The sequence below is a fragment of the Leiobunum rupestre genome, chromosome 2, assembly GCF_980474605.1.
Source record: "Leiobunum rupestre chromosome 2, qqLeiRupe1.1.hap1, whole genome shotgun sequence".
Taxonomy (NCBI): Eukaryota; Metazoa; Arthropoda; class Arachnida; order Opiliones; family Sclerosomatidae; genus Leiobunum; species Leiobunum rupestre.
In genome coordinates, this window is record NC_143385.1 from 51,168,645 (window position 1) to 51,191,229 (window position 22,585).

Below are 22,585 nucleotides of genomic sequence, written 5' to 3' on the forward strand. Positions count from 1 at the left end.
TTCTGTAGGTATTAATTCAGATTTGGAATTTTCAACAGAAATTTCCTGCGACTGCGACTCGTCTACTGGCTCAATTGGGATACACATTTCCTTAATTTTGTTGTTACTTTTTGCCAATTTCAGTTGCAAATTTTCATATGGCTTTTTTTCTTGTTTTCTTGTCAAATTGGACATACGTGAGCTTAATGATTTCCTCTGCTTTAATTTGGAATTTTTGCAGTGTTCTCTGAATTTGAAGTCTAGTTTAGGCTTTTTAATATCTTTGTAGATATTTTTTCTCTCTAGTTCTTGCGGTCTTAGTATAATTGGTTGTTCAGAGAATGCACAGTCAATTTGATTAAAATCACTTAGAGATGGCATGTTGTCATTTTTGTTAAGTTTGGCCATAATTCGATGACGGTATTTTCCACTGTTAATTAAATATTGGTCTTCATGCAAACATTTCTCTACAAAGTCTTCAAAGTCACTGGGCAGTTCAGTCTCTAATTGTTCCAATTGGTCATTTTCTTGGTATTCATCGAATGACAACTTAGTTTCAGAACTAGTATTGGTACTTGGAGACTTAAGTACATAACCCTCTTTTTCACTATCTGCGTTGCCCTGCAATTGCTTCTCATCCAGATACAGGATAAATTCAGGGAGTTCTTTAGCTGTGATCTCTGTAGACACAGATTCAAAAACTTTGAAATTTGAATTCATTTTGAAAATACCTGGAGTAGGATAAACAATCACTTCATTTTAACCGTTACTTAGACATACTTTTATAAAAATAAACATCTTTAAATAAGGTTAAATATGTTAAACGTATGGAGGAATATGGGGCAAAACATTCTGAAGATGACTAACAGATCGTATACGCTAGGAGGATTCAGGTATACGCGCTAATTTTCAAAGCAGACAACTCTTTGTTAGTTCCTAAAAAGGTCGTTTTCGGCGCTGCAGATTGATCCTGGCACGACCAAGTTGGCCGTGATCCTGAATTTCCTGATAGCCGATAATTTTTATTTTTTTCAAAAAAATTATGGATTCTATGAAGTTTAGGGTGTAATTTTTAGTAGTTTTTAAAATTAATTTAATTTAGCGATTAAGTTATATTTGAACTAGATAAATCATGGTAAAAAGTAAGAAATGTATGTACTCGCTATGCGGAAACTATGCATCTAAACCTGGAAATGGAAACCGTAAATACTATGCATTTCCTAGACCCAAGAAGTACTTGGATAAATGTAAACATTGGATCGAGGCTTGCGGACGATTTGATGATCGTCTAAGTGTACTAAATATAAGCAAAAATTCCTTTTACATTTGCTCCGATCATTTTGTCGATGGACTAGGCCCTACATCTGACCATCCAGATCCAATTCCATTTCAGGAAACTACGGAAACGTTATGTTTGATGGTAAATAAACTAAAACGAGAGATACACAAAACTGCTGGCACATTTTGAAAATTGTCATTTATAGCATCAAAGCTACAAACCTCAAACCAATTATCAAAATATCTCATCGTTTAGCATCAATGATGTGACCCACCGATCTGTTGATAAAATGGTAGTTATTATATCACGCAACAAATTTTAAAAACACGTTCTTAAACTAGTGTCATTTACAAATATGAACATTTTAGACCGAATTGAATATTATGAATGACAAAGAAAGCAAAAGTACAAAGTCTCAAAAGATTCCCATTGAATCCCTTACTTTGAAGAATGAGCCTTTGGATGATTCAACTCCGTCATTGGGAAATATGGAACTGAATACTCGGCTCTCTAATAATGATCAAGGTCGTGATTATATAGTAAGATCTATTATTTCGCAAGAGCTTGAGTGTCAACAACCATTACCCACATTCGCTGATTCTGAAATAACAGTTTCGGCCAATTTAGGTTTGCAGGTATTGCCTTTAATAATCATAAATTAAAAATTTCCCGTGATCAACAATTTATAAAAATTTCAGGCTTTAATAAGAGTGCAACTGAAACAAACAACCCTCGGTGGTAAACCAATTCCCGATGGTTGGGTGTGCAGCGACCATTACAGTACCATTGTTTTTTCGAAGCTAAACATTGAAGCGGGACTCATCACCAAATCCTTCTCAATCTTGGGAGACAATAGCTTATCTTTAGTAGTTTATGGAAGGAAAATTCCTACAAGCCACAGTGTAATGCAATCCATTCCTATAATTGACACTTCGGCCTTACTTTTATCTACTCTGGAAATGATAGATTTATTTTCAATCTGCGAAGGAGTTAATGACAGTCATTTGATTACTTTTTTCACATTGCAAATTCAAACTAATGGCTATAAAAGTATATTTACTGGAAATGTACACAGTAACAAGTGTGCAATTGTAGTTATTAACCCCACGTATGCTTCTAATCAAATTTGTGAATGTTGTGTGAAATATCGTAAATTGTTAATTAAGGAATACCACCGTAATTGCAACAAAGAATTGCCAATAGAATCGAAGAAAAATCAATTTAAAGAAAAAGATTTTGTTGCAAATTTACACCAGGAATGCCAAAGTTATTCAGATCCACCACCATTGGACCACTGTTCCAAAATGTCCGATGAAGAAAGTTTATCAGAAATTGACGACAAGATATCCAACAGTGAAATGGATGTATTAGTGCAGTCTGATGATGATTCATTAATATCTGAGGAAAGTGCGAAAAATTTAAAAATTGACGAAACTGTGAATGAAAATGAAATAGTAACGAGCTCAACTAAGGATATGAATCAGATAAATATTGGAATTTCGGATATAGTTTATCAGTGCGAGTATTGCGAGTTTAAAACTAGTGTAAAGCCAGAATTCAAACACCACAAAACTGGTCATAAGCTATTTCAGTGCCACTATTGCGAATATTCCTCGTCTCGCAAGTTTAATTTGGATTTACATATCAAAAAACACACGGGGGAGCGACCATTTCCATGTCATCAATGCGATCGATCATTCAGTCGTAAAGATCTGTTGAAAAAACACACTTCCAAGATGCATGATGGTGTTGGAGATTTCAAATGTATTAAATGTCCATTTGCAACTGATACGGAACCCAGTTTAGCAAGTCACGTAAGGCTGGTTCATGTTGCGGAAAAAACTTTCAAATGTGATCAGTGTCATCGAACTTTCATGTGGGAACGAAGTTTACAAAACCACATGCAGAAGCATAATGGTGCTCGTACAGGTTTATTTGAGTGTGACATGTGCGAACGTTCATTCATGAGAAGGGGGAATTTGGATACACACAAATTAGTGGTGCATTCAGGTAAAAAATATATTAAGTCACAAAAGTGATGAGATTTTATTTAATTTTCCCAAAAATTTTAACAGAGTTTGCATTTTGTTGCTAAGGTTTTTTGAGCAAGATAATAAAATATATTTAATTGGTTTTATATAATTTATTCTATTTTTATTTGTATTTCATTTCAAATTAAAAGCTATCCTTAAAATAAATGTAACCCCAAAAATTTGTACAAACCTTGCCTAGAAAGATATTAATAATGTGAAATGGTTGTTACTGTATTGTTGCTCCTATGAACTTCCGTATTTAAGGTGGAACAGGGAATTTCGCATTTCTGCCACTAGGTTTAACAGGAGCTATGGGTGATTGGCGCTAGTTATGTTAAAAACAAGTTGAGTCGCGTGTTAGCAGACGAAATTTAAATTTAATTTCTACCCCTTTTAAAAATGGCGCCAGTAATAGGAATTGGTAGCCTAAAGCAGACGCTATTAGGTTTTCCTCAACCGTATACGTAAATTTGACTATATAAATAATGATACTAGCATTTTAATATAATTTTTCCATCGTTCACTTATATTTGGATAAGTTTATTTAAAGGGGAATTGTCACCAAAACCAAAATTTACGAGGTTTTTTAACAGAATGGTAGAAAATATATTAATGATATTGTCCCTGAAATTTTATAGTTATTGGAAAAGTATTTAAAAAGTTACGCTACTTTTTCCGCAACCTACATCAAACGGCTCCAAAAATTTCAGAAATCGCGGTTGAACCTACGTGCAGCGCCAAAAGAATGAAGCGGGAATTTGAGAAAGTGCGGAGTGTAAGGCATTTTAAAAACACGATAAACTACAATCTTCGAGTTTAACTCGGTTGAAAAGCCAAGGAGAATGTCGTAGCAGACGACTGTTCCGACCGAAAAACGATAAAACTGGGGAAAATAATATTTCGTTCACGAGATAGCGCTGCAGGTAGGTTCAACCAAGCGATTCTGAGATTCTCGAGTCGGGGGATAAAACGGTTTTAACCTGTAGCGCGCGCCGCACGCGGTTTTTTGGGAGGAGTTATTCGGTAACTGATTGAATCATGGCACCAGGCGCCAGTTTGATCGTTCAACGTTCTTATACATATATACATTCTTGTCATTATATATAACCTATAGGGTCCTAGTCTAAACCCACCTAAGCAAAAAGTCCTTTCAATGGATTAGTTTCCATTAAGCATTTGTAAGTACCATAGTCCTATAGCTGAACACTGGGATCTTATTAATAAAGTAGAAAATTGTTGGCATAGCTGGTGTTGTTAATCTATTGTTAATTTTAATATTCATAAAACATAACGTGTTGGTATTTCGGTGATTTACTTAATTGTTTTCATCATTTTCCCGCCACAAAACGGAATAGGCGCTTAAATAAAACATCTTCAAATAAATCGCCAAATTGTAATTTATATCCGAGAGCCAGGACCTGCAAGTTACTGTTTATATAGTGCTTGTTGAAAAAATGGAAGTTTATCGCCTGTAAAAGTGTAAACAGAACGTTGTGTTTTTGCCACGCCTTAATGTGTCATAAAAAGCTACTGGTTAAAAAGGAAACACTTGTTGCATAGCATACAGGTGAAAAGTTTCCATTATTTCAACAAACACTATATAAACAGTAACTTGCCAGTCCTGGCTCTCGGATATATTACTTCTTGGCGATTTCCTTGAAGATGTTTTATTGAAGAGGGCATTAAAAATTTCATGAAGAATTTCAATGTAAGAAAAACGTGTATTTAGTTATTTACCGGTCTAAACTCGAAAAGGATATACGGGAGTTTTGTATTTTATTTAATGGACGCTTCAATAAAAGATCCTCGGTTTTTACTCCCCTCTCCAAATTCATCTGGGAAGGAACTATTTCCGGTCGGTCGGTTAAACGGTTAGAATGGCTAGCCAAAAAGTCATATATAAGCCAAATGGAGACGCGTTTTTGCGCTCATGAGAATTTTGCGTCAGATATGAAACGCGTCGGCTCACGTGTATAAGGAACATACTAATGTTAATTTTCGATTATATATTTTAAGGTAAAATATATAATGTTACTAAAACTAAGTATAAGAAGATAATATTATTATTATTATCATCCTCTTATGGTATAAATAATTAAAATTATACGGAATATTTTTATATTACTGGGCAATTTTAAGGCTTCTCATGGAGGCAGAGTTGATTCATTTCGTAGAATCGTATAAAATTACCTTTCGGAAAAAGATGAAAACGAATTCCTTTAGAACTAAACGTATTACTTTTGCAGTGCGGTATGCAACAAGTGTTTCCTTATAACCAGGTAACTTTTTTTGCCATGTTAGGCTTAGCAAAGAACCGATGTTACGTTCGAGAAAAGTTTCCAGCTTTCTAATATTTCAAAAAGCACTATATAAATAGTAACTTATGAGTCCTGGCTGTAGGAAATATTGCTTCTTGGCAATTTCTGGGAAGATGTTTTATTTAAGCGCCTATTAACAAAATAATTCACGCATAACCAATCGCTCCAGGCATTTATAAACCATCCAAAATAGGTGTTTTCATAAAATCCGGCTATGTTGTTTTACCCCCACCGACAAAAATTTATCCCTCAGACTTTCAGTATGTTCCAGTTTGAAAACCGTTGGCGCGACTCGCGTAATGTACGTCAACAAGATGGCAAACATGGTTCCCAAAAAAACAAGAAAAACCAAAGACTTCCTAGAGTATACCACCTCCTAGGTAGTTCTTTGATGGGGGTTTTATGAAAACACCTATATCAAAATAAATCATCCTCCCAGGAAATCGTCAAGAAGTAATATTTCCGAGATCCAGGACCTGCAAATCACTGTTTATATAGTGCTTGTTTAAATAATGGAAATTTGTCACCTTTACGGCAGCTACGAGCAACAAACACAACACCCCACAAAAGGAGAACGCAACCCGTCAAAAGTCGTGGATTTTCTTGCGTAAATTTTTCATTGGCTAGACGCTTTAGCGCCTGCTGCCGTCGGAAGGGGAAAATTCGTAAAATAAAAGAGGTACCCCCTCACTGTCCGTTTGCGTCCTACTTTGTATTAGCTGAAATAGTCGGCCGTACTCGATTCGCAGGGCCGTCAAGGTCCTTCGAAAGAATGTAAACCCCCATTTCAAATGGAACGTTTTGTTGATCACGACGAAATATATGGCCTTGACAGCCCAAAACTTTCAAAATTCTAGATCCTTCCCTGGAAGTCCCCCCCCCCCTTTACAGAGAGACGGTGGCGGCGGCAGCTGATTTTGTATGGTGGAAGCTACAGCTTTTCCATCCGGTTAGAGATACGTGGCGGCGGCAGCTGATTTTGTATGGTGGAAGCTACAGCTTTTCCCATCCGGTTAGAGATACGTGGCGGCGGCAGCTGATTTTGTATGGTGGAAGCTACAACTTTTCCATCCGGTTAGAGATACGTGGCGGCGGCAGCTGATTTTGTATGGTGGAAGCTACAGCTTTTCCCATCCGGTTAGAGATACGTGGCGGCGGCAGCTGATTTTGTATGGTGGAAGCTACAGCTTTTCCATCCGGTTAGAGATACGTGGCGGCGGCAGCTGATTTTGTATGGTGGAAGCTACAGCTTTTCCCATCCGGTTAGAGATACGTGGCGGCGGCAGCTGATTTTGTATGGTGGAAGCTACAGCTTTTCCATCCGGTTAGAGATACGTGGCGGCGGCAGCTGATTTTGTATGGTGGAAGCTACAGCTTTTCCCATCCGGTTAGAGATACGTGGCGGCGGCAGCTGATTTTGTATGGTGGAAGCTACAGCTTTTCCATCCGGTTAGAGATACGTGGCGGCGGCAGCTGATTTTGTATGGTGGAAGCTACAGCTTTTCCCATCCGGTTAGAGATACGTGGCGGCGGCAGCTGATTTTGTATGGTGGAAGCTACAGCTTTTCCCATCCGGTTAGAGATACGTGGCGGCGGCAGCTGATTTTGTATGGTGGAAGCTACAGCTTTTCCCATCCGGTTAGAGATACGTGGCGGCGGCAGCTGATTTTGTATGGTGGAAGCTACAGCTTTTCCCATCCGGTTAGAGATACGTGGCGGCGGCAGCTGATTTTGTATGGTGGAAGCTACAGCTTTTCCCATCCGGTTAGAGATACGTGGCGGCGGCAGCTGATTTTGTATGGTGGAAGCTACAGCTTTTCCCATCCGGTTAGAGATACGTGGCGGCGGCAGCTGATTTTGTATGGTGGAAGCTACAGCTTTTCCCATCCGGTTAGAGATACGTGGCGGCGGCAGCTGATTTTGTATGGTGGAAGCTACAGCTTTTCCCATCCGGTTAGAGATACGTGGCGGCGGCAGCTGATTTTGTATGGTGGAAGCTACAGCTTTTCCCATCCGGTTAGAGATACGTGGCGGCGGCAGCTGATTTTGTATGGTGGAAGCTACAGCTTTTCCCATCCGGTTAGAGATACGTGGCGGCGGCAGCTGATTTTGTATGGTGGAAGCTACAGCTTTTCCCATCCGGTTAGAGATACGTGGCGGCGGCAGCTGATTTTGTATGGTGGAAGCTACAGCTTTTCCCATCCGGTTAGAGATACGTGGCGGCGGCAGCTGATTTTGTATGGTGGAAGCTACAGCTTTTCCCATCCGGTTAGAGATACGTGGCGGCGGCAGCTGATTTTGTATGGTGGAAGCTACAGCTTTTCCCATCCGGTTAGAGATACGTGGCGGCGGCAGCTGATTTTGTATGGTGGAAGCTACAGCTTTTCCCATCCGGTTAGAGATACGTGGCGGCGGCAGCTGATTTTGTATGGTGGAAGCTACAGCTTTTCCCATCCGGTTAGAGATACGTGGCGGCGGCAGCTGATTTTGTATGGTGGAAGCTACAGCTTTTCCCATCCGGTTAGAGATACGTGGCGGCGGCAGCTGATTTTGTATGGTGGAAGCTACAGCTTTTCCCATCCGGTTAGAGATACGTGGCGGCGGCAGCTGATTTTGTATGGTGGAAGCTACAGCTTTTCCCATCCGGTTAGAGATACGTGGCGGCGGCAGCTGATTTTGTATGGTGGAAGCTACAGCTTTTCCCATCCGGTTAGAGATACGTGGCGGCGGCAGCTGATTTTGTATGGTGGAAGCTACAGCTTTTCCCATCCGGTTAGAGATACGTGGCGGCGGCAGCTGATTTTGTATGGTGGAAGCTACAGCTTTTCCCATCCGGTTAGAGATACGTGGCGGCGGCAGCTGATTTTGTATGGTGGAAGCTACAGCTTTTCCCATCCGGTTAGAGATACGTGGCGGCGGCAGCTGATTTTGTATGGTGGAAGCTACAGCTTTTCCCATCCGGTTAGAGATACGTGGCGGCGGCAGCTGATTTTGTATGGTGGAAGCTACAGCTTTTCCCATCCGGTTAGAGATACGTGGCGGCGGCAGCTGATTTTGTATGGTGGAAGCTACAGCTTTTCCCATCCGGTTAGAGATACAGTGTCCATGGTATAAGTTTCCTATAATTTGACAATTTTCCTATTTTTCTACATATTTTTTGTATTTCGCGCTTTACTTTCAAAATAGTTTTAAAGTTTGAAAGAATGCGCTCAATCAGCCAGCCTTTTACTAAAGCACTAATTTAATTATAATAATTTTACTTCATCAGGTAAAGAAAGCTATACATCACTTATTGACGGATTTTGAAATGACGTTTTAGCGCGTGACACTACAGGTACATGTCTTGGGCACACAGCCTTCTTTGCGTGCTTTTTTGACCATAACATGTAGAGGTATTTTCACGCGCAAAATGAATTTTAAAAGCCGTCAATTGTGCCCTGACAGGTAATGAACAAGCAATGGACAAGTAATTGAAAGTAATTGGCTTTTACGGCTGGCTGCTGTTTTAAAATCAAAATGTAATACTACCTTAATACGTATATCTAGTCACAAAGTCTGTGATGTTTTCATATTAAATGTTATATTACTATTAAACCAAAGCTGTTTAAAAGCATTTGTTTTATCTTTATTACAATTACTCCTATAATTTTCTATAAATTCACCTGAAAGTTCCTATAATTTCCTATAAATTCACCTAAACGTTCCTATAATTTCCTATAAATTCACCTAAACGTTCCTATAATTTCCTATAAATTCACCTGAAAGTTCCTATAATTTCCTATAAATTCACCTGAACGTTCCTATAATTTCCTATAAATTCACCTAAACGTTCCTATAATTTCCTATAAATTCACCTAAGCGTTCCTATAATTTCCTATAAATTCACCTAAACGTTCCTATAATTTCCTATAAATTCACCTGAACGTTCCTATAATTTCCTATAAATTCACCTAAACGTTCCTATAATTTCCTATAAATTCACCTAAACGTTCCTAAAATTTCCTATAAATTCACCTGAACGTTCCTATAATTTCCTATAAATTCACCTGAACGTTCCTATAATTTCCTATAAATTCACCTAAGCGTTCCTATAATTTCCTATAAATTCACCTAAACGTTCCTATAATTTCCTATAAATTCACCTGAACGTTCCTATAATTTCCTATAAATTCACCTGAACGTTCCTATAATTTCCTATAAATTCACCTGAACGTTCCTATAATTTCCTATAAATTCACCTGAACGTTCCTATAATTTCCTATAAATTCACCTAAACGTTCCTATAATTTCCTATAAATTCACCTGAACGTTCCTATAATTTCCTATATTTACCTAAAAATTACTCTCTTAGTTTCCGATATTTACCTAAACATTACTCCTATAGTTTCCGATATTTACCTAAAAATTACTCTTATAGTTTCCGATATTTACCTAAACATTACTCCTATAGTTTCCGATATTTACCTAAAAATTACTCCTATAGTTCCCTATATATATATATATATATATCTATAAATTTACTCCTATAGTTTCCTTTATTTACCTAAAAAATTTATACTATAATTTCCTATAAAATGACTATGAATTTCCTATTTTTCATATAAAAAAAGGTAGTACATGAAAGTAACGTTTCAGCGTTTTCAAACGACGATATAGTTTTAATGCCTCCTGAAAGCTACAATATTGTTTATTTTCTTTGGTTGTAAACACATATTTTCTTAATTCGTCAAGTTTAGATAAGGATTGTGAGAAAGATAAATTAAATGTCTGATCAGCGTCTAGGAGAGCGAAAATTCGCATTATTTGCTCGTTGCATGGCTTTCGCGCGTGCAATTTTCAAAGTATTTTCGAAATTGGCTTGTCTAATGGCGATTGAATGCGTTCCTTGTACCATCGCGTAATTTGGCGGTGGCTGAGATTCCGTCGAAGAACTTATTTGAATAGCTGTATTTGGTTTATACTCGTGGGACAAACATGATGAGAAATTCACCTGCGCAGCGCCTTTTGAAAAACGTAGTCGTCCACCGGAAGTGGTGTACCATTCTTGTCGCTTGAAGGTTGTCAGTCCTCTGGTTTCCACTATATTTGAATGTTCGGTGGGACCCGATAAGTAGTTTTCTACGAATTCACCTATATCTAGTACTTCATTATCTGCCATCAAAATCTGCGTTTTATTACGGAGTTTAAATTAATTAACAAACTAACATAGAACTTTCGAGGATAAATAATATTTAGCACAAAATGTTTCATACTACTCTAGGCCAAAATTCCAAATACATTTTGACCTAGATAAGGTTTTAGATAATTTTTAGATAATGATAAAAGTGAATGTACGGTACCGGTAGTAGACCGACGTGTATAGTACTTTTGCGCTCAATTTCAAAGCTGTTTAAAAAGCCCGTAGAGACCGTCGCTGGCTTAACATCTGGGTTTAATAAAAATACTACTATTCGAAATCTATCTCTACGCCCTCTTTTGGCAGCAAATAAAAACGGTGGATCAACTAATTTTCTATTTCTGACTAGACGACAGGTAAGATTGGCGCAAGTTACGTTAGAAACAAGTCGTAGCGCGTGTTAGGAGGGTTTTTTTTCGATTTAGTTTTTACGATCTTTAAAGGTAATATCATATGTAACATAATTATTCATAAGTATGCCACTGTACCTTTATTCTATTCAAAAATCTTCACTAACGGTTTGTTTCACCACGAACCAATAAAAAGGTGGACAACTACGTTAGATTTTAACCTTTTTATTCATCCTAGTAATTTTCGGAGGCACACTAGCTATTGGCTACTAACATATGTATTTATGTTAGCTATTTTCCGCACCGTTGTATTAGTAAACTTTGTATAGATGGCGCCAGCGTTCTCATTTAGGTAAACGAGTGCTACTCCCCCCATCATATATTGTAAAGCCCCTTTTTGCACGAGGAGGACGGTGGACCTCTCTTTTTGGCGACGATAGCGCGCGGTCATTACGATGTAACTCAGCCGAATCAAACCTTTTATTATATTTTCTTTATTATATGCCAGCCATCAGATCACCGTTATTATCTCAGAAGTGGGATGAAACACCATATTTCATGGAGAACTAGGACGATGCGAGAGGATTGGTAATTCATCGCGAGACTCGACCAACGGAGGACGAATAGAACAACGACGGCACACGAGGCGACGCCATTACGCCCGTTCTATAATTTTTAAGGTCTAATGTCTCATGACTGAGGAAGGATGTCCACACGTAAGGAGAAGTCAACGTACGAAAAGCACTGAAATTAACTATAGTTTAAAGAAGAAGGCTAACGGAACCCAACGACCGGAAATCTGCCTTCTATGTAAAGCTGGTGAGAAATTCAATCTCTTATCCGAAGATCGGTTGTTATTACAAGCCAATGAGGAAGCTATTTTAAGAAGTAACGAAACGGCCAACGTCAAGGCCAACGAACGGTTTACTCAAAGGTACTATAGTGATACAGAAGGCAACGTAATTAACCGCGACAACTTAAGTTCGGACCAAGAAAGTGACGAGTCTAACGAATTCGGGTTCGTCGACCTATTTTCTATACCAGAACTTTATAAACGTTACGAAACGAACTCTAATCCTAACGATACGTCCAACGCCACGGGCAAAGGAGAAACGAGTACTGCAAATAGACCTAACGCCAACGGAAAGGGTAACTCAACGAAAATAATGGACCCGAACGACGACGACGGGGAACAGCCAACCGAGGTGATTCTGTTAAATGCTTTTCAAGCCGCTATCCAGAAGGCAGTAGAGACCGCCGTAAAAGCAGCGATGGAAGCGGCGATGACAGCACAACCCACAACCGGTTCCTCCAAACGCAAACAACGTAGAGCACCATCATTGGGGAGGACAAAGTCAAGTCTTGCCCGATTTCGATCCCGACGAAGCCCCGCATCAAACGAGTCGTATGTGGGTGAAAAAGGTCAGTGACGCAGCAGCGGCATACTCATGGTCAGACCGAGTAACGGTAAGCAACGCCTTACCTCGATTAAAGGGAACAGCTAAGACTTGGCTGGAGGGACTGGATACGGTAGTGCACACCTGGCCCGAATGGGCAGCACTTCTTCTAAAATGGTGTCCACCGCCAAAGAGTACTCGGGCAATGTTTCGAGATATGGAACGTCGAGTTAGAAAACCAGGCGAAAGTGTGGAACACTACTACCACGACAAGGTGGCCAAGGCAAGAATGTGTGGCCTTACGGAAGATGCCATGATTGAATATTTAATTACCGGGCTCAATAACCACACACTCATCACCGCACTTACCGTGAGAGAATTTAATTCGCCTCCCGAACTACTTATTTGCGTGAAGCAGCTCGAAGAAAGATTACGCATGACACCGGACGCTCCGGACGCCCAACGAAAAAGGTCATTTCCGGATAAGTCCAAAGATACTCACGGGAAAAGATCGATCGAGGGGGAATCGCAGAAATCATCCCACACGTACAAGAATCCTAACACGAGAACGTCGAAACCCCGTTATAACGAGAAAGGTGAGCCATTATGCTACAACTGTTCCAGTTACGGGCACATAGCGAAGAGCTGTCCGAAACCACAAAGGAAATCAAGATGCGAGAAATGTCAAAAAGTCGGCCACGCAACGAAAGATTGCACCGATAAATTACACCGAATACGCAAGGAACGAAAGCGACTCCTAAGGAAACCCTACTCGTCGACATCGGGGAAAATAAGCCCGACGAAAACGAAAAATATTTCAAGGAAGCCCTCGTCAACGGACAAGCAGTCCGATCATATATTGACTTAGGGAGCAGGTGTGTTATCGTTCGTAAAAGCGACGCCCAGCAACTAGGGTTAAAAAGCAAGCCAGTAACGATCGGAGGCTACGGTGAAGGAAAAATCATACCGGATGGAATCACACATGGGACGATCGTGGTGGACCAGGTTAAAGCCACGGTTGAAATGCTAATAGTTGGAGACCACGTTCAAAGTATCCCGCTGTTAATCGGTCAACCGTTCACTGCGCAGCCACACGTCACGATCGTTAAACGTCAAAATACGCTTAGGCTTTTCGAAGAAAACCATAGCACGGAGCAGGAAGATGGTGGCCTGAAAAACTTGACGATACCAGAGTTGCCAAAGCAAGCGGCCACTCTATGGGCAAAGGACGCAATAGTCATACCTCCGAACTATGTCGGATTTATCGACGTAGCGATGAACGGAACCGGAAATCAGGACTCTGAGATCTACATCGAAAGTCAGCTACGGATGCAGCCCGGAAAAGAGTACCTGTTACCTAGAGGGGTATACGCTGTCCACGAAGGACAAACCACGATTCCAATACTGAACATCTCTGGGAACGAATTGGTCATCGGTAGCGGACAAACGGTGGCAAGAGCCGAGAAATGCAAGGCAGATGGAAAAATCGAAACAAACAAAGTAATGCGTATCGAGGCAACTAAGTTACGACCCTTCGAAAAGAACGAACTAAACGTCGGACCAAACGTCTCACCCCAAGATAAAGACCGAGTATGGAAACTCGTCAATGAGTACAGAGACTGTTTTGCCAAGAATTTATTAGAAATTGGTAGAACGGATCTGGTATCGTTTGACATCGAACTAACGTCAAAAGAGCCGGTAACTTACCGGCCTTACAGGTTTTCCTACTCAGAAAGAGAGCTGGTACGAGAAAAGATGGCAGAACTGTTGGGAGCTGGTATAATCACGGAATCAAACTCACCGTACGCAAGTTCAATTCTCCTTGTAAAAAAGAAAAATGGTGAGGTACGCGTGTGCACGGACTACAGATTCCTCAACCGTTGCACCAAGAGAAATGCATCTCCGTTGCCCCTAATTGATGATCATTTAGAACGATTAAAGGGTAATAAATACTTCAGCAGTTTCGATCTCTCATCAGGGTACTACCAGATCCCAATGGCGGAAGACTCTAGAGAATATACGAGGTTCGTCACGCCAGACGGACACTATGAGTACCTTCGCTTACCGTTCGGATTGGCCAACGCACCAGCAGTATTCCAACGATTAATGAACCTCGTAATGGGTCCCCTTCGGTACGCTATCGCACTGACCTATATGGACGATATCCTCATCCCAACCGGAAACGTAACCGATGGCATAAGGCACTTGGGGGAGGTTTTCAAAGTTCTACGCAGGGCGAAATTGACTTTATTGAATTTATCAAAGTGTCACTTCTTACAAACCAAGATCGACTATCTCGGATACGAAATAAGCGGCGAAGGAATCCGGCCAGGGCAACAGAAGATAGACAGCGTACAGGAATTTTCGACATCGAAAAACGTACATGAAGAAGATTTTTAGGACTCGCCAGCTATTTCAGAAAATTCGTGAAGGGATTTGCCAAGGAAGCGGCTCCACTCTCCAAGCTGTTACGGAAGGAAGAAAAATGGACATGGTCCAAAGAACAACATGGATCATTCGAAGCCCTAAAAAAAGGATTGACCGAGAGATCAATCCTAGGCCTGTACGATCACACGGCCGAGACAGAAGTTCATACTGACGCCTGTCAGATCGGCCTCGCAGCCGTGTTGTTGCAGAAGAGCAATGACGATCAAATGCATCCCATATGTTACGCTAGCCGTAAAACGACCAGGGAAGAAGCTAAGTATCACTCGAGCGAGTTGGAAACTCTAGCGGTCGTCTATGGACTAGAAAGGTTTAGAGCAAATCTAATTGGATTGAAATTCACGGTGGTCAGGTCAACTGTGGCGAAGAAGCATCTCGTCCCCCGTATCGGACGCTGGTGGCTTAAGCTCCAGGAGTTCGACTTCACCGTAGTGCACCGACCTGGAATTCGGATGGCGCATGTTGACGCGCTGAGTAGGGCACCGAATGACGAACCAGAAGTAATGGAGGTCGTCAACGATATCACGGTCTTACGCACAGAAGTATACACGGAAGACTGGTTGGTGGCGGCACAACATAGCGACCCGAAAATTCAAATTGTCAAGAGCCAATTACAGAAATCTGGCCCTAAGTCGAAAGACGATAAAAGAGTCTGCGAGGAGTACGCCATCAAGAACGGAAGAGTCTTCAAGCAAATTACTGGAAAAGACGACAAGAAGACATTCCTCTGGCTGGTTCCAGACAAAGCGAGATGGCGGGTGGTGATGAATAATCATGACGATATTGGACATGTGGGTGTGGACAAGACTTGCAGCAAGATATTAGAAAATCACTAGTTTCCTCGTCTCCGACGATACGTTCGAAGATACATCTCTGGATGTTTAGAATGTCTTTACCTTAAGAAACCAGCCGGTAAAAAGCCTGGCATGCTTCACTCGATAGACAAGATAGGCGTTCCGTACCATACCATACATATGGACCACCAGGGGTAATGCGTATTTGATCGTTGCTATTGACGCATTCACCAAATACACCGTAATGAAGGCGGTTAGAGATACGGGAATGAACCCAACGCAAAGGTTCTTGGAAGACCTCATAGGACTGTTTGGAGCACCAAAAAGAATCATTACCGACCAGGGTACGTCGTATACCGGGAAGACTTTCGAAGAACAATGCAAGAAGGCGAATATCATTCATGTCGTAAATGCCACAGCTACCCCGCAGGGAAACGGACAAGTTGAGAGAGTTAACCGTCAAATCACTCCAGCGATCGCCAGCATGTGCGAAAGAGATGACGAGAAAGACTGGGACGCCCATGTCCACCAGATACAATGGGGCCTGAATAATACCTACCACAGTGCCACTAAACACACGCCGTTCGCGTTGTTGTTTAATTTTAAATCGAGGAATCCGACCGCCAACTTCACCGAAACGACTGATGACGAAACCTATGACGATCAAGTAACGAAAAGACGGCAGGAAGCGATCGATTCCATCAGGAAAGACCAAGAAGCTCAAAGGAAACGATACAACGCCAAAAGAGCCAAAGCAATTACTTTCGAACCGGGTGATCTTTTATTAGTGGAAAGACAACCTCAAGCCACAGGACAACCCCTGAAAACGGCAGCCAAGTACCGCGGACCGTACGTGGTATCAAAAAAATTAAACTACGATCGGTATTTGATCGAAGACTTACCGGAAAACCAGAGAACAAACAAGTTCTACCGGAATACGGCCCCGATAGACAAACTGAAGAGATTTCCTATCATCGACAACGCGGAGGACACTGATCAAGAGTCCGAAGAGGAGACTTCCGAGCTTGAAGAAGGACCGAGTAAACCGGAGGTAGAGGATGAGTCCAGAGCAGATCTAGTAAAGCCTTCCAATGAAGACGATGATGAACTAGGGACTACCGTTCGCAGAAGCAAGAGAACACATAGAAGACCCACTTATTTAGAAGACCATAAGACAAACAATTGATAAAAGCACTTGATAGAAAAAGGTCGTTCATATGTTAAAAGTAAATTTTAATTGTAATCTTAACTTCAACTGTTAAATCAGGGGATTAAAATTAAGTCAGGAATGGCCGAAATGTTAGCTATTTTCCGCACCGTTGTATTAGTAAACTTTGTATAGATGGCGCCAGCGTTCTCATTTAGGTAAACGAGTGCTACTCCCCCCATCATATATTGTAAAGCCCCTTTTTGCACGAGGAGGACGGCGGACTTCTCTTTTTGGCGACGATAGCGCGCGGTCATTACGATGTAACTCAGCCATATTATACCTTGGAGGAATAAAACAAGTATACAGGAGTTGCGGAGAGCTGCGAATGCTATAAAATGAGAATAGTTACAAAAACCCGAATGCAGCTGGCGCTAGTCGCGTTTGAACCCCTCCGAATCGCGCGAGATCACGGTCACTGACGAAACCGATTTCGCAGCTCTCCGCAACTCCTGTATACTTGTTTTATTCCTCCAAGATTATACCTTTTATTATATTTTCTTTATTAAACTTCGTATACTAAACATACTGAAAATAAGCATATGCCAGCCATCAGATCACCTTTATTATCTAAGCCAATGGAAAACCTCTAAATTGAGAAGGATTTTTTTGCGTCGGAATTTTAGTCAGCCAAATGTGCCCGGTTTGTGAGGATGAAGTTAAATAATGAGTAATTTAGAAAAATAAAAGGTTGGGGAAAATGACCAATAAGTGATCGCTTTCCGAAAATCGAACAAGTCGTCGAAGTAGGATATTCCAATTTCCACCAGCAGTAGCGGCGCTAAGGTTTTTTCACAGGTGGGCTAATTATTTTGTGGCCCCTAAGAATTTTGTGGCCCTTACAACTTTAGTGACCCCTTTTTCCAGGAAGCGAGAAGAGCAAGATCGTTTTATTGTTGCGTCTTGTTTACTGGACCTTGTATCCGACCTGGAGGGGACACTTGCATGCCCGGGGTATTTCCATAAATTCCCTTTCTTTTCTTTCTATTGTCCATTCAACTTTATCTCAATTTCCGCTCCCTTCCTCCCGAATCTATTTGTTTGTGGTCTACTATCTTATTGAGTAAACAAATTGATTTTGAAAGTTTTTTTTAGAAAAACTTTTCTTGGCAATAATACAAATTTCTAGAGATAAAGAAAATTCATATAAATTCAAATATGTGGCCTCTTAATTATAAATATGTGGCCCTTTTAATATAAATATGTGGCCCCTCTCAGAAATGCAGGGGGCTAAAGCCCACTTCAGCCCACCCTTAGCGCCGCTACTGTCCACCAGCGTTATTAAAACCCATATCAAGCCCAGAAGAGTTAGGCCTAGGCTCAAAAGAATCTGCAAAGTCTCCAACCTGAATTTCAACTATTTTTTCCAATAAATCTGCTTCTTTTATTTGAGAACTTCATTATTTTGCAAATTAATTACATTAATAGAACTTAACAATCCTAAGCCTTGGTTGTTCAAACCGGTTTGTTTACTAAATTATTGGCCGTCGGTTTATCAGACCAAAGATAATTGAAACTCGTTACCTAGATTCGAATACTGACGGTTTGGTTGCGAAGCGTTTACCCTTTTCCGGCACGTGACCTCAGAGTTCCAGTGGGAAGTGGGTAAACGCTATCAGCAACGCGCGAGAGAGTGATTTCGAATCTAGGGTACGAGTTTAAATTATCTTTGATCAGACGTAGAGCTAATTATACGACGTCATTATCGGCATTTGAGATTCGATGACGTCAAATATTACGTAGGGTACAGATGATGCAATATCTGTGGAACAAACCGTTAGTGAAGAAATAGAGCTAGTGGCATACTTAAGAGTAATTACGTTACATATGGTAATATGGATTAAAACCCGGGTTGGACATAAGTATATTCTTTTTAGTAGTCCTACCTTAATTTATTTTAATAGTCACTGACTAGTGGGGGTATAAAAACAAGAAGGACAGCCAATATTTTGCTTTACCTGTCAGAATTAAAATCGGAGTTTATTATCACTTAAGTTACATGATATAAACAAATAGGATGATTAATGTTTAATTTATGATACGCCATATTAACCATTAATTATAAATATTTACGTAAATTTTCACAAGTCAAAATGACTAGTGAGCACCCTGATTTCGATTAATTTTAGTAGTCAGAGCATTTATTTTAGGGGCTGTTCACAAATTACGTAACGCAGAAAAACCACTTTTTGGACTCCCCCCCTCCCCCTCGTAACATATGGAAAGACCCCTCTTCTTAAATTACGTAACAAATATCGAACCCCCCCCCCCCTTAAATTATTATAGTACGTAACAACTAATACGCTGGTAATAAAGTACTATAAGATCAGGTACTAAATTTTGTTGTTTGTAATTTACATTTGAAATTACAACCGTATTTTTATGTAAACCAATGAATATGCTTATGTTTTTAATAATTGCGACTGTTTCTGAAAGTGATGAAAATTTTATTCTACGATATTAAAAATAAGATGTGTTACGTAACATTGCAGTAAACCCTCCCTCCCCCCCACGTAACAATTCGTAACGCTTGCCAAAACCCCCCTCCCCCCCTACCACGTTACGTAATTTGTGAACAGCCCCTTAGTAGTCAAATGCCGTGACTAGTGCCTTATGTCCAGCCCTGATTAAAACTACATAATTATAGTCGGCTAACACGTGCTACGACTTGTTTCTAACGTAACTAGCGCCAGGCATCCCTAGCTTCTGTTAAATCTAGTGGCGAAAAAGCTAAATTTATCCACCATAAATATGGAATATTATTCCATTTAAAGGACCACACTGGCGTTTGAATTTTACTCGTTTCACGCGCGCACACCCTTAAAAATATTTTGAAAAACGCGGTCATAGATATATTTATTTTATTTAACCCACTAGATGTCAGTGAATACCTCATATACGTTTTTAAATGGCGACTCTCATTGGGAAGGTTTTGTTCAGGGAGACCGTAATTTTGTCAAATCGTTTAGCGAATTTAACTTTTAATGGTAAATTAAAAAGGAAATTGAAAACTATTCCGATATTTATAAAATTATAAATTATATTTCAGGGACGGAAATCTTTGCCAGAAATGGTTGTATTGCGGCCATTTTCGCCGCTGCACGAGTCAATTTTGTTTTCAAATCCGGTTTAAGAACCCAAAACACTTCAAAAATTGTAGATAAAGATTTCAGCACCGCCAGTTTACCCATAGGAACACAACAACATGAAACTAATGACAAAGAGCAATTAGTGGCCAAAGGTTGATGGAATCCATTACCCTTAAGTTTCTAAACATAACATTCTTATTTTTATTCAAAGCTATCATTGAAAAAATCAACCATCAAATTATTGAAAAATCATACGGCCGACTTTTTGCTGTAGTTCAGATTGCTGGAAAACAATTTAAAATAACAAACGAGGACATAATTATTGTACAAAGTCATATAGCACCGGATATTGGTGAACGAATCCGATTAGAGAAAATTCTTTTATTGGGGTCCAAAGATTTTACTTTGATTGGTCGACCTTTATTAAGGCATGTTACTTAAATTTATATAAGTGTTTTCCTCACTTAATCAATACATTTAACCATGTAGTAAAGATTTGACCAGGATTGAAGCCACAGTTTTTGAAAAGTCACTTTCTCACATGAAAACCATTTTCCGTTTTAAGAAACGAAAGAATTATAGAAGAATGAAGAGTAAGTATGATATAAAAAACGAGCCTTCGAAATAATTGTTACTTTGTAACCTCTTATAGGTATAAAAACTCCGTACACAATGCTGAGGATAAATACAATTGAACTAACTAGTCTGGTTAATGAGAAGAAAGACGTGGAAGGTTTAGATGATGTTTTGCTTTAATTTCTTACTTATCATTTTGTATCTTTGACAATAAATATAAATATGTAGATAATGAATTTGTTGTAGTTATATTCAAAATATGCAATCCAAGTTATAAGTTATTTGCCACCCAATCTTAATTTGTGTAGGACCCATAAATTAAGCATAAGCATTATCATTTTGGTGTTGAAGGCCTTTGGTCGACACCATAAGTTGGTTCTTAAAAAAATTATCCCCTGGAAATATTACATGAAGGATTCAAAAAGCTTAAATTACTTATGATAAAATACGCGAAAAAGTAGATAAGTCCATAATTAAAAGGGATAATATAGCTAAATCCTAAACAAATTTGAAGAAATTTAAAAACTTACTAATAACTCGTACCGATAGGTCTTCGAGCAACGCGAAACTCGGATCCGAGTTTCGCGTTGCTCGAAGACCTATCGGTACGAGTTATTAGTAAGTTTTTAAATTTCTTCAAATTTGTTTAGGATTTAGCTATATTATCCCTTTTAATTATGGACTTATTTTATCATCCTTCTCACAGTCCATAGGTGGTTTCTTCTAACTTAAATTACTTATGATGGATGTTTATTTAAAGAATACTACTAGCAACACTTTATTTGCATATTAATTTAATTAAATTTTTAATGACAAATAGTATTAAAGTTGGATGGTTTACATATAATTATAATTCTTGCGCAATATTTCAATTTTTAACATCTCAAATGGCTCGTATCAACAATTTCAATTCCTCATAACACAATGCCAGATTTTAACCAATCATGGAATAAATAATACACATCGATAGGAAAATTTCAACACATATGACTTACTCCATGATGATACCAATCATTTTCATTTTTACCAATAATCCCTAAGGCACAAACATCATGGAAATATTTGCTCAAGCATTGGAAAATTAAATTAATGGAATCTAATTTAAATTAAAGTCGTAGCGGAATATAGTTTTGCCACCAAAGTCTATCGCACCAAAATTAAGACTCCATGAGCAATTTGATCGTTCCTCAGACACAAATGTAAGGGCAAGTCATCACTTTAGCAGTTCTTTGATTTCTTGTTTCTCTGCTGCGTCGATATAACTGGTCCCATCAGGCGTGCAACCTTGCTTTGATGCACCTTTCTCAATCATTAATTTAACACAGTTTGTGTGGCCTTCCCATATTGCAGCTAGCAATGCACTAATTCCATGTTTATCTTTGGCATTTACATCAGCGCCTTTTTCTAAAAGGTAGCTAACAACCTCTGTCTGACCATAATCAGCAGCGTAATGAATTGGTGGACGATCACTGTCTATTGGAGCATTAACGTCAACACCATTATTTTCAATATGCTCTTTCACCTGTTCCAAATCTCCATTTTTTAAGCTCCACAGAAAATCACTCATGGTTATGGAACCTTGAAAAAAATTGTAAATGTTAATGGTTTGGTATATTGGGTCATGATTGGGTGGACTGAATAAGGCGGTTAGGCCTTAGCTTAAACTGTCAAACGGAAAATGACGCAAGCCACTTTTCTACAACAGTAACTTTTAAACATTTAACAAAAAAATAAATGTTAGTATTTCTTACAAAAATAAAAAGCACACCTACGTAATATTGCACTAATATTTATTATAATTTATGTGATTAAGAGTTGGAAACAGTATTTATAATTTTCCACGTCCGGAACAAAAAAAGCTTATCAGAATCAGAAAATTAAATTCTCGGAAAATTGTCTGCTAATAATCGTCTGCAAAAAAAATTGCAATACTGTATACTGC

The 22,585-nt window shown here is 39.4% G+C and overlaps 3 protein-coding genes across 6 annotated transcripts; 2 read left to right on the forward strand and 1 right to left on the reverse strand.

The window, feature by feature from the left end:
* Positions 1-1,032: 1,032 nt before the first annotated feature.
* On the forward strand, positions 1,033-3,369 carry LOC149958307 (uncharacterized). 2 transcript variants are annotated; one of them, XM_090164914.1, is made up of 5 exons: positions 1,033-1,399; positions 1,464-1,550; positions 1,627-1,893; positions 1,957-3,268; positions 3,334-3,369. In XM_090164914.1, the coding sequence occupies exons 1-5, from the start codon at positions 1,112-1,114 to the stop codon at positions 3,351-3,353; spliced, it is 1,974 nt and encodes a 657-aa protein (XP_090021040.1). In that variant the 5' UTR covers positions 1,033-1,111; the 3' UTR covers positions 3,354-3,369. The 2 variants fall into 2 exon arrangements, with proteins under 2 accessions (XP_090021040.1, XP_090021039.1); XM_090164913.1 differs by having other exon boundaries at positions 1,957-3,360.
* A 16,482-nt stretch (positions 3,370-19,851) lies between these two features.
* mRpL21 (mitochondrial ribosomal protein L21) lies at positions 19,852-20,875 on the forward strand. Its single transcript, XM_090164915.1, has 5 exons — positions 19,852-19,965; positions 20,028-20,219; positions 20,279-20,495; positions 20,557-20,660; positions 20,720-20,875. Exons 1-5 carry the CDS (start codon positions 19,887-19,889, stop codon positions 20,821-20,823), a joined length of 696 nt encoding a protein of 231 aa, XP_090021041.1. The 5' UTR covers positions 19,852-19,886; the 3' UTR covers positions 20,824-20,875.
* Positions 20,876-21,448: 573 nt separating this feature from the next.
* On the reverse strand, positions 21,449-22,506 carry LOC149958309 (myotrophin). 3 transcript variants are annotated; one of them, XM_090164917.1, is made up of 2 exons: positions 22,412-22,505; positions 21,449-22,221 (listed from the first exon to the last, which is right to left on the reverse strand). In XM_090164917.1, exon 2 carries the CDS (start codon positions 22,208-22,210, stop codon positions 21,857-21,859), a length of 354 nt encoding a protein of 117 aa, XP_090021043.1. In that variant the 5' UTR covers positions 22,211-22,221; positions 22,412-22,505; the 3' UTR covers positions 21,449-21,856. The 3 variants fall into 3 exon arrangements, with proteins under 3 accessions (XP_090021043.1, XP_090021044.1, XP_090021042.1); XM_090164918.1 differs by having other exon boundaries at positions 22,395-22,491; XM_090164916.1 differs by having other exon boundaries at positions 21,450-22,221; positions 22,416-22,506.
* Positions 22,507-22,585: the final 79 nt, after the last annotated feature.

What these genes read in the sequence shown, in the direction of transcription:
- LOC149958307 (XM_090164913.1), top strand. Translation starts at nt 1,112, where the DNA reads ATGGTAAAAAGTAAGAAATGTATGTACTCGCTATGCGGAAACTATGCA. An exon ending in CGGAAACGTTATGTTTGATG is followed by an intron (nt 1,400 to 1,463) that starts GTAAATAAACTA and finishes TGTCATTTATAG; the next exon opens with CATCAAAGCTACAAACCTCA. An exon ending in ACCGATCTGTTGATAAAATG is followed by an intron (nt 1,551 to 1,626) that starts GTAGTTATTATA and finishes TGAACATTTTAG; the next exon opens with ACCGAATTGAATATTATGAA.
- mRpL21 (XM_090164915.1), top strand. Translation starts at nt 19,887, where the DNA reads ATGGCGACTCTCATTGGGAAGGTTTTGTTCAGGGAGACCGTAATTTTG. An exon ending in AGAGCAATTAGTGGCCAAAG is followed by an intron (nt 20,220 to 20,278) that starts GTTGATGGAATC and finishes TTTTATTCAAAG; the next exon opens with CTATCATTGAAAAAATCAAC. An exon ending in GAATTATAGAAGAATGAAGA is followed by an intron (nt 20,661 to 20,719) that starts GTAAGTATGATA and finishes AACCTCTTATAG; the next exon opens with GTATAAAAACTCCGTACACA.
- LOC149958309 (XM_090164917.1), bottom strand. Translation starts at nt 22,210, where the DNA reads ATGAGTGATTTTCTGTGGAGCTTAAAAAATGGAGATTTGGAACAGGTG.